We start from the raw sequence: 16,660 nt of genomic DNA, 5'->3' as shown, positions 1-16,660 counted from the left end.
CCAGATCCTCCCCACCCCATCTGGTGCCCCGGCTGGCCAGAGGGGGCATGTAGAGCCCAGGACTCTTTTCAGCACCAAGGCTATTACATAGCAGTTGTTGTTTTTTCTTTATAACCTTAATGGCTGAGAATTTACTTTTTTGTAAATTCTCAGATATTTCCCCAAAGAAGCTTTGTATAAAGAAACTGCAAGTAAAATGTATTGTGTTACTATGAGAACAATGAAGGAAGCATATGATAGCATACCTTTATGTATACTATGTCCTAATCTACTGACAAACATTTTCTAAACTGCAAAATTTCACACTCACTCACTCACTCACTCACTCACTCACTCACTCACTCACTCACTCACTCACTCACTCACTCACTCACTCACTCACTCACTCACTCACTCACTCACTCACTCACTCACTCACTCACTCACTCACTCACTCACTCACTCACTCACTCACTCACTCACTCACTCACTCACTCACTCACTCACTCACCCACCAGTCAATCACTCACTCACTCACTCACCCACCAGTCAATCACTCACTCACTCACTCACCCACCAGTCAATCACTCACTCACTCACTCACCCACCAGTCAATCACATCCCAGACAGGGCACCAGTCAATCACAGTATCAGAGGAGTTTTAATCATTGAAATACAAAAATAAATCTTTTATTTCATTTTTTTATTTCTTTATGAGACAGGGTAAAAAAAAAATGCTGTTTATGGGAATCAAGCAGAAAGTTTGAGAGCTTGCCATTAACAGTGAACTGTGATACACGAAAGAGATCATGCAACACTTCTTCCTTTGATGTAATGATTTTAAGGCTTTTTCTTTGTTTATTTGAATTGCAGGAGTATTGATTTTTTTTATGCGATTTTCATATTTTTTTACACTGTTCCTTTCATACAACCTTCTCTTATGAATGAAGTGGAAGCTAAGTTTTTTTTTATTGGGACATTAAAAAATAAATGAAGTCTTCTCTTCCTTGCCAGGTTTTAAAGTTGGGTAAAAATCAATCTCAGAAAAACAATAACATGTGACATTTTATACAGTGATATGATTCATCTGTAGAATAACCAAACCAAAAAAATCACTATTCAAGTGGTGTAAAAGGATTTTTTGCAGCAAAAACTTTAAATAATCATTTTCTCAATCACATTATATCAGTGTGGTGGAAGAGTATTGCCGCATTTTTGATTTATTTCAGTATTTTAATATTATTTTAAAACACTGAACAGCACTAAATTTTGGCCCACAAAGGAGTTCATGGCTGATTCAATAATTGCATGGTGCCTAGGTGCAGTATTGTGGGTGCAAAACAGGCACAAATTATCATCCTTCCACCACCATGTTTGACAGTTAACACAGATTGTTTGTGCTGATATGCTGGACACAGCCACATTGTTCCAACGGCCTCGTGGTTTGTTTGGAAACAGCTTTCCTGGAAACAGCTTTCCTGGCAACAGCGTTGTCCTTTCAGTTCATCCCTGCCCTTGGACCTGAAGTGTCAGCCTCCTCTCTGACTCTGATTCTTCAGAGTTTTAACAATTCTAAATGTGAAAGGGCTCCATATGTCACAAGTCTGATGGAAGATCAACAGATTAACCTCACATTTTCTGAGTATCTCTGCCTGTCTCTCTGAGCCCAAATCTGGTCTTTGTGTTGCTTATGTGAACTTGCGCAATAGTTTTTATATGTGTATAGTATATATATACATACATACATACGTACATATGTATGTACATACAGTACATGCAGCAATCTAACATTGCTGTTCATCTTCTCAGCTTTGTTGAGTATAGTATTTTTATTTTACGAGCATCCAACCTGCCTATCAGCAACGCTCTGGTTTACATTTGTGTGAACCACCGTTTAAACTTCTGCTCACCAGCACCTCACTGACATCCACTGTTTTCTGATGTGATGGTTTAAAAAGATTCTAGTTCAAGCTCCGTAATTAACCATTAATTAACTTTTTTTTAAAATTGTGAACTTATAAAAAAAGAAAGAAAAACATTCAGACACATGCAGATGTTACATATGCACTTTCAGAATATTCAGACATTGCAATGTTCCTCCTTTAAGTTATGTTGTTTTCTATGGTTTCCTCCAGGGAGAAGCTGAGCGAGCTCCGTCGGGAGAAGCAGAAGTTGGTGGAGAAGATAATGGACCAGTATAGAGTCCTCGACCCCACCATGCAAAGTCCAGCCAGCAAAGCCAAGTACTCTAAAGATATTTATATTTACCTACGCAGTACCCCGAGACAACTAAACACCCGTATAAATCAGAGCAATATAAAATCTCTGCAGTGAGCGCTGGTTTTTACGTAGCGCGTTTGACACATAGAGGTTGATTTATTATTTGTTTTTTATTTGATATCATCACCCCCTTAAAATAATGGTCTAAGTAATATTTTTCTCAAGTTTTAAAAGCAACAACAAATATATGCTTTAGTTTCTTTTTCGTTTCTTTAAAACTTGAGAAAAATATGACTTTGGCCATTATTTTAAAAAGGTGATGATATGAAAGTGATCAGGAGTTGGTAGAAACAAACGTCAGAATTAAAGTAGGCTTGATTTCCAACAAAACCGGTTCAAGACTCGAGAACAACACAAATAAAAAAACTCACAAAAAGTAAATCACTTCTAACTTTACATTCACTTCTGCAAATGCAAATCAATCTACAATTTTCTGGACTAATTAAATAGACAAACTGTACCACAATACAATTTTAATGGCTCAGGTAATTAAACAAACTTTTCAAGTCATTTGTGCTAAAATTATTTTAGGAATCTCATGTTTTTTTTTCTTTTCAGTAAAGATCCTTCAAATGATGTTTGGCAGAACTCAATTAATCCTGATGAGAAAAGTTCATGTTTGAACATAACATTTTTAATTATCCTTCAAAAGTTGATACATTTGAACTAAATTTGAACCAAGTCTTCGAGTTTCAGTATTGTTTTTAATCTGTATAAATGATTTTACAGTTCTACTGATACTTTACAGCATCTATAATATTAGGTGCTTGTTGTCAGACATTTGGGAACTCTTTTTATTTTATTTTTGATTTGAAGACATAGTTTAAGGTGAATCTTTACAAGAAAGCATAACTCTTATCTTTAATATTTAGGCACATCCCAAAGGTAGAATATTAGAAGGGCTGAATGAAATTACATTTAATAAAACCCAGCTATGACCTCAGTATAAAACCATAAAAATTGAATTAACTTCTCTAATATGAGGATCAGAAAATATAATTTTCCTGCAGAATTTTGGTTTGTATTAAAAAGAGAATGAATGACAAAACAGTTGCCCACATTGTTTAAGGCAGAGCTGCTCAGCTCCCTCCAGTCATTTCAGGGGATGTAAGATGCTCACAGCCGGGTTAAAATACCTCTACCACCCACACAGAAATGATGTGATATCCTCTCCAAATCAGGAAGACGACACTTAAAAATAAAGTTTGGATACTAAAACATGTCAGCACAAAAAGTAGTTTGAGGGCGTGGTATTTAAAGCCCTGCTTGCTCATAGCTGTTTTGAACATGATGCTCTACTGTATAATTTAAAGACATTGAGGTGCAGACAAGCCAAATGACATTAGAAGTGATGTAGATGGACACTGAAGAGACGTTGAAGGGTCTTGGTTAAAAATGCAAAAGAAATTCAGCTTTATCTGTTCAAACATTCAAAGATTTGTTTAAATTTAGGATTGATTTCATTGTATTGTTTTGCATCTGAGAGCAGATTAGTCTTTCACTTGGAGAAAGTTAACCAGTTAACACACATTTTCTGATAATGCAGCCCCCTTCCCCCCATGTTCATTGTTCTTTTTATGGTAGAAACATTTTAATTACATTGATTTTGGCACGCTAAAGTCCCTTTGACATCATCCAAAAAAGTCCACTAACGCTCATTAACATCTGGCCTATGCTTTCATCACATAGCATACATGTGTCACTTCTGCGTCAGATGACTCTGCAGGAGCTGCAGACATCTGACAGCTGCAGCTCAGATCTAGCAGGATGAAAACATGACACTCAGGTGACACAGCTATTTTCCAGCACTATCATGGAGGCAATGAAAACGTATCACGCCCGTCTTTGTCATCTGAGTCACAGATTGCTGAAGCAGTGCTCACTCACGGTTCAGTTGGTGCTGAGAAAAACATCAAAAAGGAACCTCTATCACATTGTCATTGGACTTGGCCTTCTGTTGTCTAACTCTATTATTCCTGCTAATAAACATGACAAAAAGTTAACCTGCTTGAAAGAAAGAAAAAAAACTCTAATTTTGGTGATACAAAGAAAAAAAGGGCATAAATGGCATTTCAAACCTGACGACAAGAGTCTCCACCAAAGGAAAGGGCTTCTTTTGCAGTGGCACCAGAATTTGACAAATGTGCTCCAGCTCCTGATTATTATTTTTTTTAGAAAATTCAGCTTGTTTGTTTTCTGTGTGATCAGGCTGAAACAGAAATGGAGCAATAAGTAAGCAAATCACGCTCCAAAACACACGTCCACAAAGGCTCTTGTCACCACCGAGGAATGAACACAACATCCTGCCGTAGTTTCGGTAAAATCGAAGTATGTACAGAATGTGCATCTGTGTACATGTGGGACTATCAACCTGATTGTGATAGGTCATTGTCCCCTGTGTCCTCGCAGAAAATCTAACTGGATTGCAGACAGGATGAAGAAGCTAATCAAACCCCGGGGAGGAGGAAGAGAGGGACGCGCCCTCTTCACTGCCGCGGGCAGCATTGAAAACCTGGCCGACAGCACTGAATTTACATCAGAGACACACGCACCTAAGCCTGGTGAGATTGCAAACACACATACACACACACACACACACACACACACACACACACACACACACACACACACACACACACACACAAACACACAACATCGGCCGACTGGTTTTCACAAAGATATGCTCACAAGCTTCCCCCATCAAGCGAGGCTACAGGCATGCATACAAATCATCTCATGACTACCAAGTGTGGTCGGCATTGATACCCGCTCTTCTCCTTAGATCTCCTCCTGCAGAAAGCCAAGACTCACTGAGCCTGGCGTTCTCTTCTCACAACATGTTAAAAGAAAAAAAGATTTGAGAAGCTTCATTCTCTTTTAACGCAGTTTCTGACGGAAAGTCGAACAGAAATCCCTCCACAGACGTTTTCAAAGCCCCAACCTGCGTTTATGATGGTGTTTGTGTCTCCAAAACAGGAATATTGTTCCGCTTTAAATTTAATTTTCCATTATCCCCATAAAACCTGGAATTTGTAAACTCTGTAAAATGGCATCGAGTGCATCCATGACAGAGACACTTGCACAATAAGTGCAAGAGGCTAAATCTATCAACGGTGAAAAGCCAGCTAAGACATTTCCCTCCCACTCCACTGCTTTCAGTTTCAAATGTTATGGAGTGACATTTAGTCCTGAAATTAATCTGTTTCACTGCAAGTTAGCGAACTACATAGCCAGAAAGGTTATATTTGAATTAAGAATTTGATTCGCTGTTCTCTTTAGTTTAATTTTTTAATTTGCATTTTATCCATCATAAAACATTTAATGTGCCATTTTTGCATATTAAAAACAAAGGATGACTATGTTCTTGGAGCATCCAATCAGGGGAAAGGTTTTGATTTGGTGTCATGAATATTTCAACTTTAATTTCAAATAAAAGCTTGTGCAAGATTTAAAAAGTACAAAAAGGGAAGCGAATCCCTGCTCTCTGTGAGCAGTTCATTTATTGAAAATACCTCTTAGTCAGTGTGCAGCCTAAGAAAAAATAAAGCCGCTTTTGTTTCATTTTGTGACTTAAATTCACCAAGGTTAGAGCTGGTAATGTATTGGGACTTTCTGTAGCATTATAAAGCTTTATAAGCAGTACACAAACATATTTGCCCCAAAAAAGGCACTCAGAGACATATTTTACAACGTAATTAAAGATGCAGCTGCATTTATGATCCCTTTCTTTCAGATGTGTCATGTGTAATAGATTTTACATCCTTTTCACTTCAACTTAAATGTCTCTGTGTTTCTGTGCAGATGTGTGTGCTCGTGTCCTAGTCTGGATTTCTTTTGAAAATCCTGGTAATGTGTCATATATGTAAACATCCTACTCAGCTTTTAATTTGTGAAATACGATTAGTTTAATGATAATATGACATCTATTTATATTTATCATTGTATCATGTCATCTCTGCCTCTGTAAATAGTTAAAACTGAGGCAGAATTGCACAGTAAATCAAAAATCTTCAATATAGGTTTTGTAGGTCTTAAATGTTAGTGAAATGCATTGTGAAAACTAATTTGATTCACCTAATGATTATCTGTTCATTGCTACAGTATTAGAGTCATTGTACTGTGGGTCTGAGGAGGTCATTACACACTAATATAAATAAATGTTTTGGGTTGCATTATGGTTTGAGGATGCAGTGCCACCTCACATAACCAGTTTGAATCCCACTTGAGGCCTTTCTGTGTGACATTTGCATGTTTGCCCTGTGTGCACATAGATTTGGTAGTCCAGCTTTTTTCACAAGCCAAAAACATACAAGTTAGGTTGATAGGAATTATCTGCACAAGTGAGTGTAAGCTGGCACAATGCTCGTTGGTGGCATGTCAAGATAGTATCTGGCCTGTTGCTCAGTGACAGCTTTGATGAGATCAAAGACTCAGAGAACCTGAAAAGTATACAAAAATGGATGGATGGCAGAACGATATGCAGTTTCTGTATTTATTCTTTTGTAATTTTTGTGTTAGTAATGGTGCTCACCATTACTATGGTTCTCACTATGATGGTAAAACACTGGCTTCCTTTTGTCAGCATTCTTCATATTTCATATATATTTGTTAATCAGGTGGGTTGAGATAAGCTGTAAAGTATTTAGTTTTAGTTTATATCTATATAGTTTATATCTCATGGTTTGATGAGAGATGAGCTACCTGACAGTTAGGAGCAAACATTGCAAGTTTGACTGAATTTTGAATAAATTCAGATTGATTTGAAGGATTAAATTATTTACTAACCTGTAATATGGATTGTGAGTAATCATGGGATTTGACAATCAGTTTTCAGTTTTTAAATTCATTTCTTATGGTTTCAGACCCGCGCAGTGCTCCAGTCTCTCCTTCCCCCCTGAGGAAAGTACTGTCACAAACAGAGCCTGACATCTCTGCTCCCGGGACTCCAGTTCTGCGCTCCGGCTCCAGGGGTCGTCGTAAGCTGGGCTCCCGCCACGGCTGGGGACTTGGTTTGACCAGAGGAGGATCTGGAGTTTCTCAGTCCTTTAGTCCTGGTGACCAGAAGACGCATCCTCGTGAGCGGCTACGCTCTAGCCAGAACAGCGGCTCAGTGGTCTGGGAGGGAGCAGACAGCGAGATGAACGCAGCTCCTCAGGATGCTGAGCTGCCGCTGACTGGTCAGGAGAGTGTTGAGGAGGACGAAGCTAGAGGTGAGGAGGAGAACGTGGAATGAGGATGATGAGTGTCCACCTTTACAAGCCAAAACCTATTTGTAAAATAAGTAAAACATGTAAAATCATGTTTGAATGTTCATTTATTTAAAAAGATAATTATTACATTTTCCAGATTGGTTTTCTTTTATGTTTTGTTTCAATGGGAGTAATTCATTAAACATCATATTTGATAAAGGTTTGAACAGGAAGTAAAAATGTGGCCACAGAGAATTTTATTTAATTTTTTTATGAAAATAGCACATTTCTATTAGACCATGTGATCTTTGATCTTCCAGATACTCAACACTCCGGCGAGGACACCTTGATGGCCGGAGACGGCGCTGCTGACTCACTACAGTCAAACTGAAAACAAATGTTTCATTTTATGTACTTCCATCAAACCTTTTGGATGTATCCATGTGTCAAAATAAGATCCTTCTAGTATTTTTTAATAAATGACTTATAAATATATATACATATATAAATAAACTTCTGGAAACAAAGAATTTTCCAGCCCTCAAAAGTGCTCCTTTACCACCAATCAGCTGATAAGAGCTACAATAAGAGCACAATCTTCCATCAAGGCTCCTTCAGTCATGTTGCAGGTCTCCACCACGTTATTTGAAATTCATCCTGGTAATTCTTACATGATCCTGATAACAAACAAAGAAATGGCACCGCAAACAAATACTACTCCGCCAAGATTTAGTCAGGAGGTCTGTACTTTGACGTGGCAGATCTTGTATTTTTCCAGGTAAGGGTTATCAAGGTGCTTCATTTCCCTCAGAGTATTTGTCCAACATCTGTGTAGCAACAGTGAAATGCAAATGTTTTAGCATAAAACTCAAGTTAGTTACTATTGATTGATAGTTATCGCGGCGCTGCTTCTTAATTTCATCTTTGTTGGTACTGAGCTGGATAACAGAAGTCCAGCAAATGTTCCTTCAGACATTATCAACAACCGACACAGGGATGTGTGATTTCACGACAAAACCCACGCCACTCTTTACAACATTACACTTTCTCCTTTAGATGCTTTTAACCAAAGGGATTTAAAACTGACTCAGTCATACACCAATTGGTGAATCATATCATATTTCCCAAGAACTCTTCATCATCCAGGTTCTATAAGTAGAGATCAAACCACCAGTCTGGAGATGGCTGGACGGGTCGCTCTACTGCAGTGAGCTACATGGATAAAGCAAACTAAAGCAAGCAAAATCTCCAGGCTCTGTTCCGCCTGAAAGAACTCTGTTACAGCTTTGTGACAAATGTAATGACTAAAATTCAGCACCGGTGTGGAGCTCGTCTAAACAGTACGTGTGTGCAGGTCCTCATGTAATTTTAACCTTTTGCTTGAATGTTGTTGTTGTTAGTGGTATTTATATAAAATTATGTTTTTATAGACACCAGATCTTTGCCAAACATCTGGGGTTCATGAAGCAAATCCAAGAATAAATCAGGGAGTTAGACTTAAAAGGTTACACGTATTAATCTGGAACACACAGGTACAATAAGGGGATGACTGAAACATAAAACTGCCCCTGAGACATACTCTCCTCGTAATTCTCAACCTGAACCAGTTCATTTATGAAAACTGCACTTTACAAACACACACATATACATACAAATATCACTTGTTAAAGGGGACCTATTATGGCATCTAATCCCTATTTTAAACAGGCCTTGAATGTCTGAAAAACAAGCTTTTGATTGTTTTTGCTAAATAAATTAGAAATTCAGCCTCTGAGCCATGTCTTTATCCTCCCATTGTCTAACCTCATTATCTATGCGGGACTGAGTGGGTGGGGAGGCTATGATAATGAGGCACTGTGCTGATTGGCTGCCTGAATGACGCGATACACCGCTACGGAAAAATGGCGGAAGCTCCGGCTGGCGGAGTTACACCGTGTCCTAACTGCATGCGAGCGTCAGACTAGCTGAAACTCTCTTTTTACTCACCGCACTACCCGCCCGTGCGCTCCTAAAGTGGCAGCACCTCGCGACGCGCTGATTGGCTGGAATCCGCGCAGCTCAGCAACGTCAATGGATGAGACGAAGCGAGCACGACTCCCATTGGTCAGTCTCTCGCTAAGCAGAGACTGGTTATCACAATAAGGTAAATGTACTTTAGATAATAAGTTGTGAAACTTCCAGCTCCCTGGCGATCTCCCTCCAGCCAGCTGACACTTTATTGAGGTTTTTGCAGTGAAATGAGGAGGTATCATAGAGATAACTTCTCATTTCAACTAACTGGATCAGCCGTTCCTCATCCATGACTTTTTCCTACAGCGCTTTCAACCGGTTTTCAACGCGAGCGACAGGAAGAAAATAGAAGCAGGGAGTCCGACAAATGTTCAGTCCAATAGAAATCAAAGCAATGGAATTGATTTTGCCTACGCCGTAGGGTACGCGGCGACGCAAACCGTACCCTACGCCGTAGGCTCTGCGTTGGTGTAACACGGAACCATAAATCAGCCTTTACACCGTGTCATAACTGCATGCGATGCGAGCGAGCGTCAGCAACAAAATCAATTCCATCCATCTATTTGCTTTATTTTCTATTGGACTGCACGCAGCACGCCGTTTTGAGCTGAACATTTGTCCGACACCCTGCTTCTATTTTCTTCCTGCCGCTCGCGTTGAAAGCCGGTTGAAAGCGCTGTAGGAAACAGTCATGGTTGAGGAACGGCTGATCCAGTTAGTTGAAATGAGAAGTTATCTCTATGATTCCTCCTCATTTCACTACAAAAACCTCAATAAAGTGGCAGCTGCTGGAGGGAGATGGACAGAGAGCGTCCGATGTCACGCAGTGCGATAGTCGGACGCTCGCTGGGCGTGGTTTGCATTTTGGTTACGTAACGAAAATGCACCGAATCTGAACGTATCATCGAATCATCACACTGGATGGCTTATCCGGGCGGCTGTACAGACACTGCAGAATTTGGTTGCTTTCCTCCTTCTCTGTTGGCAGGCTGAAGGGAGACCACTTTATATATGTTAAAGCAAGAAAAAACATGTTTTTCATAATAGGTCCCCTTTAAGTCTTTTTTGTCTTACAGGTGCTCACACAGCAAAACAAAGTTTTAAACAAGTTTTTAACTTTGTTAATATACCCAACACTTGAATTAGCAGAGTATCACTCTCAAGTCTTACAATATTAAAGCAATGCAACGGGTTTATGGGTTTTGCTCTTGCAAAGATGGCAGAGCCAACTTATTTTGTATATACCGTATCTTTGCTGGCAGAAACCCTATATAATGGATAACCTTATAACACATATTTAACTATAATGAAAATGTAAAAATCAGCCTTCAATATTTTCCATATTATTCCAACTTTTCAGGTTTTGGGGTTGTATTTCTATTTAACCTTTTAGATATATTATCAAGGCCTTGTGTCCAATTTAAACATTCCTCCATAGTGAACCAGCAGCCCTGCAGAGCATACAGACATTTTTAATTACAGATGCCTGCAGAGGTTTTGGAAATATCAGAGTAGATGCCATGTACATCATATATAACACACATAGACTGTGAAGAGAAGTGGAACAGAGCTGGTGCAACTAAAAGCCTTCATATGCAAATTTTATTTCAGCATAACGGTTCAGTCCTTGAAGTGCTTCATCCTTTCTTTCATAAACCTTTACAGGATTAACTAAAAACCTTCTTGCCCTTTCGCCTGATCGCCTCTTTCTATAGTGGGTGCACTCCGAATCAAAATAGTGTGGCTTAAAAAAGACTCATCGTTTTATTTTGTCTTGTATTTTTTTTTGTATTCGTGCTTTGGGGTAAAAGAAGAGCAGTTGCAAAAGTTAAATGTTAAACACAAGCAGTGAAAGAGGAAAGTCACCCAAAAGCATTAAAACCTTTCCACATAAAATGTTAGATTTAAGATCTAGAAAATTAATAATTTAGTCTTCTACAGTCTGGTTTTATTCTGAAGATCAGTGGGAAGAAAAGGCCAGTTTTTAACAACCCAGATGTCCATAACTGGAGAAACATGACGAAATCCCAGAACATGACTGAAAATCTTATTTCATCTAAGGGTTTCTTCGTAAATCCAGTTATTGATCTGATTAGAAATCATCTCCACTAGTGCTTTAATGAGAATCCCCGATCGCCTTTCATTGTTGCACCAAATGGTGTCAGTGTGGAGCTGGCCAGGTTTCTGTCAACAGACAGACAGACGGACCGATGGAAAGGGAGGAAACAGAACGCAGCCTTCCAAATGAGCAGACCCAAGAGTTACTCATGAATCTGAAAGTGTCCTCTCAAAACAAACACCTTCTGTCCTCCCAGGTTAGGGTGAGGTTAGATGAGCATCTCAGGTTTTTTCTCTTTCCTTTTTCTTTTAGAGCTTTGTGCTCAGAAAACAACAGAGGATGATAGCAGGTCAAAACTACCTCTCCAACCAGCCTTCCCCAAACACACATCGCGAATTATGGTTTGCAAATGACAAATGGATCACTAATACAATTCATGAATTATGTAGTTGTCATGGTGACATTAATCAAAAAACAGGCCTCTTCTCTCGGCTCGGAAAATTGTGTTTGTGGAATTGAGATGCATAACAGGACCTGCACACCGAGCCGTCTGAGCGAGCACAGGGCAAAGTGAAGGCAAGATATTGGTTCTGCCAGTCACTCAGAGGCTTATTATGAGTGCAATGCAACAATCACACGCCCTCAGGCGCACAGACAGACAGCGCCCACAGACAAAAACTCAGGTTTGAAACCGTGAATTCTCATCAGTGGAGCCATGCTCGAATATTTGCTGGTTATTTTTCTCCATTTATTTACCACCACGCATTATCAAGGAAGTCTTAGATAGGGACAATTAAAGAAGAAGATTAATAGAAAGCAGGAATCTGACTCATCTGCCTCTCGGCCTGGTTTATTTAGCACAAAGAAGACAATTTTGAAGATAACCTCTGTTGACCAAGCAAACAGCAACATAAAATCTGAGGGAAAAAAGCCTTGGAACAAAAAAAGTGAATAAAGTCTTTACTGAAAAATAAAATGAATTAAAAACCGTGTCCATCTAAGAGTCGTAAAAGAATGAATGATAGATGGCTCCGAGTTGACATGTTTTACTGTATCTTAAGAGTCTATTCAGCTGTTCAGTTATTGAGCACCTGAGGGTTGTAATACTATCAGAGAAAGTCACTTTTTAAAAACTCCTTTTCAATGTTTTTGGCCCTCTTCCATTTGCAAAGGCCTCTTTCTCTCTAAAGAGGTTTCCATTTCCTTTTCTTTGAGAAATGAAGTTGTCTCGGCTCCGTTACCTCCATGTGTCCCTTCTCCTCACCCATCTCTGCCTGTTTACTTCTCTTCCTCACTTGAGCTATCAAATTTTAATCACTGTGTCTTACTAAAGAGTCTCCAGCGTCCAAAAGTCTCGCTTAAACCACTAAGTCCACCAGCTGAACATGGCAGGCATCCTAAATACCTAGAGGTGCATGCCGTTTTTATTTGTGAGCTTCTGAGATCAATCTTTGCAACAGAACCTGTACACAGTAAGAGCGTCTTCCAGGCTTGTGCCTGTGGTCTGGCTGATTTACACAGCACATACCACTGAGACTTCCCTCTGGCTTAATGAAAATTTGTAATTCTTGGACTGTTTGGCATTTTTTCCAAGCTGACACTCCCAATTAAGCATGTACAAAAAGAAATCAGCAAGGTGATGCAGACTGAGAGGTGGTGGTGTAACCCAATTAATAATATTTTGCTCCTGGCAACAGAAATCGGGAGGGCTACTGCTGAGAAGGAACTCATTGCAACCCACAGTGTGGATGGAGAAATAACAAGTAAGTGGAGTGTGTGTGCACGCACTCTGCGGATGACCCTGCGACCCTGTGTCCTCACAAAACTGTCAGAATCTCTGTGCTTTCACCGGGCTTTTACTCAATGAGGTTAACCCAAAGGTGAGTCTGTTCATTTATAATTTCCCTCTGTCTGCCTCCATCCGTCTCTTCATCCCCTCCTCTTAACGTCTCACTCTGCTTCTCCTTCTCTCTCTATCGGCTTCATTTAGGATCCTTTCTCCTCTCCGAAGTTTATCCCTGCTCCTCCCCTCCTCTCAGTCCTCCTGCCTCATGCACTCCCTTTCTCTCCTCTAGTGTATTAAGGGACTTTGACGCTCTCAGTAAAAGCTGATTTATTCTCTGGGTGGTATCGATCGGTTTCTGCATTAAAGATTATAATTCATTACCCCGTCCCCTTTTAATACATTAAACACTCAAAATAAAAATAAAACACACCCACCTACCTAGATGCACACGCACGCACACACCAGACTTTTGCCGTCCCAAGGGTGCAGGAAAACACTCTTGTCGAGACGTCCCTTCTGTCGTCCTGGATCCCAGAGCTCCACCTGTCTGTGTTTGTGTGTGTGGGCAGCTGTTACTCATCTTGTGGGGACGAATCTTTTTGTACGGTCATATTATGGTGACAAAAACCTTTTCATCACAGTGTGAATAATAACATTTCAAGATAACGATGATGATTTGAGTAGAGGTAGCTGTAATGAAGAAACAGAAGTTATGATTGATGATAGAGAAAGTGTGTGGAGGTTTAATCTGAGTCAGTGTCATGGAAATGTGACGGACTCTGAGAGTTACTCAAGGGAACACACTCGTCTCTTCACAAACACACCCGTGTAGTTGGGTAAACATGGACGCACCGACCACAGGCATACGCATTTTCACAAACAGCACAAAGTGATGTCAGAGGTTTATACGGTGACAACTAGATTTTTTTAATGGTTTTGTGGCACTAGTGTCTTGCATTATCCAAAATAGGCAGACAGTGTTGAGGACATGCAGCAAACGGCCACGTGCCGGGACTCAAACCTCCGCCAGCTGGAGGAAGACTCAAGCTTGCACATTTGGACCAGCGTTCAACCACCACTGGAGCCGGCTGGCACCCTGATCAGCAAGGAGTGATCCATTCATTGATCTGCAGTAAACCAGCCAGTCTTGTGTATTCAGAGAATGTATTAGTGGACTAACTGTCCTTCTGGTTTCACTTTGCAGAGCATTTTCTCTTCTTTTTCATATTTTAGATGTAAGAATCTTGCTTAATTTAACAGAAAAACAAAACAATTTATCCCTGAAAGGAAACGAACCAAAACTGAATACATTTTCATCACTTTAAGATGAATAATTCAAATAATTTTAATGATCCTCTGACTTTACGTACATACAAATAATTCAAGATTTATTTGGCTTATGGACATGAAAACTGGTGCACACATTTGCCTCAGGTTCAGTTGTGATCATGAGAAACATACAGAACAATTTTATTTATGTAACTAAATGTTCTAAAGTTTATTTAACAATGTAGGATGAAAAAAATTACACAAGAACAAATAAGACTATGAAATCAGAAACAAAATGTTTCTGTGGGTCAGGGAAGTGAATTCAATGGCCTCACAGTCTGAGGGAAAGCCCGTCTGTGTACTTATTTTAACAAATTATGTTTCAAGAGTCACTGTTTCTAATCAAAAATAAAGGTGAAAGAGGGCATAAAGCCGGAAAATGCTGAGAAAATTAGAAAAAAAATGTATTACATACCAAAACAAGAGGAGAGTAAAATCGTTTGGTCCTGACAATCATATGTATAAAATCATAAGAATGAGCCTGTAACTCAGGCTCTCTGGTGATTGACCCTCTTGTCTCCCTCAAACAGTTTGTCAGACTTTTCCAGTGATGTCAACACCGATCATAACTGTCCTTGAGGCAAAATATCTACTTTGAATTCAGGAACACCACGACTTGATTACAAATAATTAATTTCTTAAATTACACAACAATGCAGTCTTTTTAATTAATAATAATAATATAATAAAGTATTTCATTAGAGATATTGAAACTTGTGGACGGTCAGTTTGGAGACCTCACAAGTAGTATTTCTCTACAGACTCCTGATGTTAGAACTTCTCAACACCTTTGGAAATACTGTTTTGATCTAATAAACAAATATTTTCACGATAAAACAGACACAAATAAAGATAATTTCCTGCATATGCGCCATCATCATTTGACTCCTCTGCTTTTTAAGTCACCAAGAAGATATAGATTCTATCTTCCAGATAGGTCAAGTTAAGGATTTGTGTACTGCCTACGTACGCTCCCCTGTTCATCAATAATCTTCCCTCTGTAGGATAGTCAGGGTTTAAGAAGCACCATGTGTCCCTTATTGATCTTACCCCAAATGGCTGCACCAATTCCCTGCACAAAACAAGATTGCCCTTCCCTACCATCTTGACTGATTGATTTTGGAGCTTGGTTGTGAGGACTTGAGCAGCAATCCCTCTGCGTTAGCCTCCTTGCACTGCCACTCTGATGGGCAGTTTTTTCCTTTGCCATCCTTACTGCTCAGTTTCTTTGCTTTCTCCTTCCATTAACGGACTCTTCTACCTCTAAGCTCAAACATCTCTCCATCAGACTCTTGCCTCCCCTCCTCCTCCTCCTCCTCCACCAGCCTCTGTGCCTCCAACTCCCCGCTCTTTCTCCCTTTTTGCTCTGACAGGCTTTCAGACAGTAAATCAGAGACATTGATCCAGCACAGCGCCCAAGTGTCCTGGATTCTGCTAAAGAGCCATTTTCATTTCACAAGCAGTTTACTGGCCTCGCCACCCCCACCCCGTAAACATCGCTCTCCTCCCTCTTCTCTCGCTCCCTCCATCATGGCTTCATCCATACACATCACTCATCTCACCTAACTGCTGGACCATCATCCTCTTTGAGTGCTGGCCGCTGCTGCCCACCCTTAATTTTCTTACAAGAGAAACACCTTTATACTGACGCACACACCATCCCCGCATTTGTATACTGCACCACGCGTCTTCAACAACCACCAAGGTCCACAGCTCAGCAGTGACTTGACCTGGCGTCAGGAGGTCTGACTCAAGCAATATCAGGAGTAATTTAACCTCTCTGTGATTAGTTTAACATCAGCACGGTGATTAATTGTTTGGGTACGTTGTTGACTGGATTTGCTCTTCTTAAACTTGAACTCCTACGACTTCTACGAGACAGTTTTTCAATCTAAATTTTACAGCTAGGAAAAACTGTGCAGACATAGGTGCCCAGGGCTGCTGTTGTGTTCAAAGATTTATAAACACCCTACTCTCCAAAGATCAGATGTCTGACATCCATCACTAGACTCTGGAGGAGTAGCTACA

General features: G+C 39.9%; 1 protein-coding gene across 1 annotated transcript in view; it reads left to right on the top strand.

The window, feature by feature from the left end:
* The window catches only part of ccdc88b (coiled-coil domain containing 88B), a 58,870-nt gene extending 50,900 nt beyond the window's left edge, over positions 1 to 7,970 (top strand). Inside the window, exons 25-28 of the mRNA XM_061725578.1 lie at positions 2,115 to 2,222; positions 4,669 to 4,820; positions 7,122 to 7,469; positions 7,769 to 7,970. Of these exons, the coding sequence (XP_061581562.1) occupies positions 2,115 to 2,222; positions 4,669 to 4,820; positions 7,122 to 7,469; positions 7,769 to 7,839 (679 nt within the window). The 3' untranslated portion in view covers positions 7,840 to 7,970. The remainder of the gene's footprint in view (positions 1 to 2,114; positions 2,223 to 4,668; positions 4,821 to 7,121; positions 7,470 to 7,768) is intronic.
* Positions 7,971 to 16,660: the final 8,690 nt, after the last annotated feature.

This window comes from Cololabis saira, chromosome 7, assembly GCF_033807715.1.
Source record: "Cololabis saira isolate AMF1-May2022 chromosome 7, fColSai1.1, whole genome shotgun sequence".
NCBI classification, from domain to species: Eukaryota; Metazoa; Chordata; class Actinopteri; order Beloniformes; family Belonidae; genus Cololabis; species Cololabis saira.
Note: the sequence above shows the minus strand (reverse complement) of the source record. Positions and strands in the feature narration are given on the sequence as shown.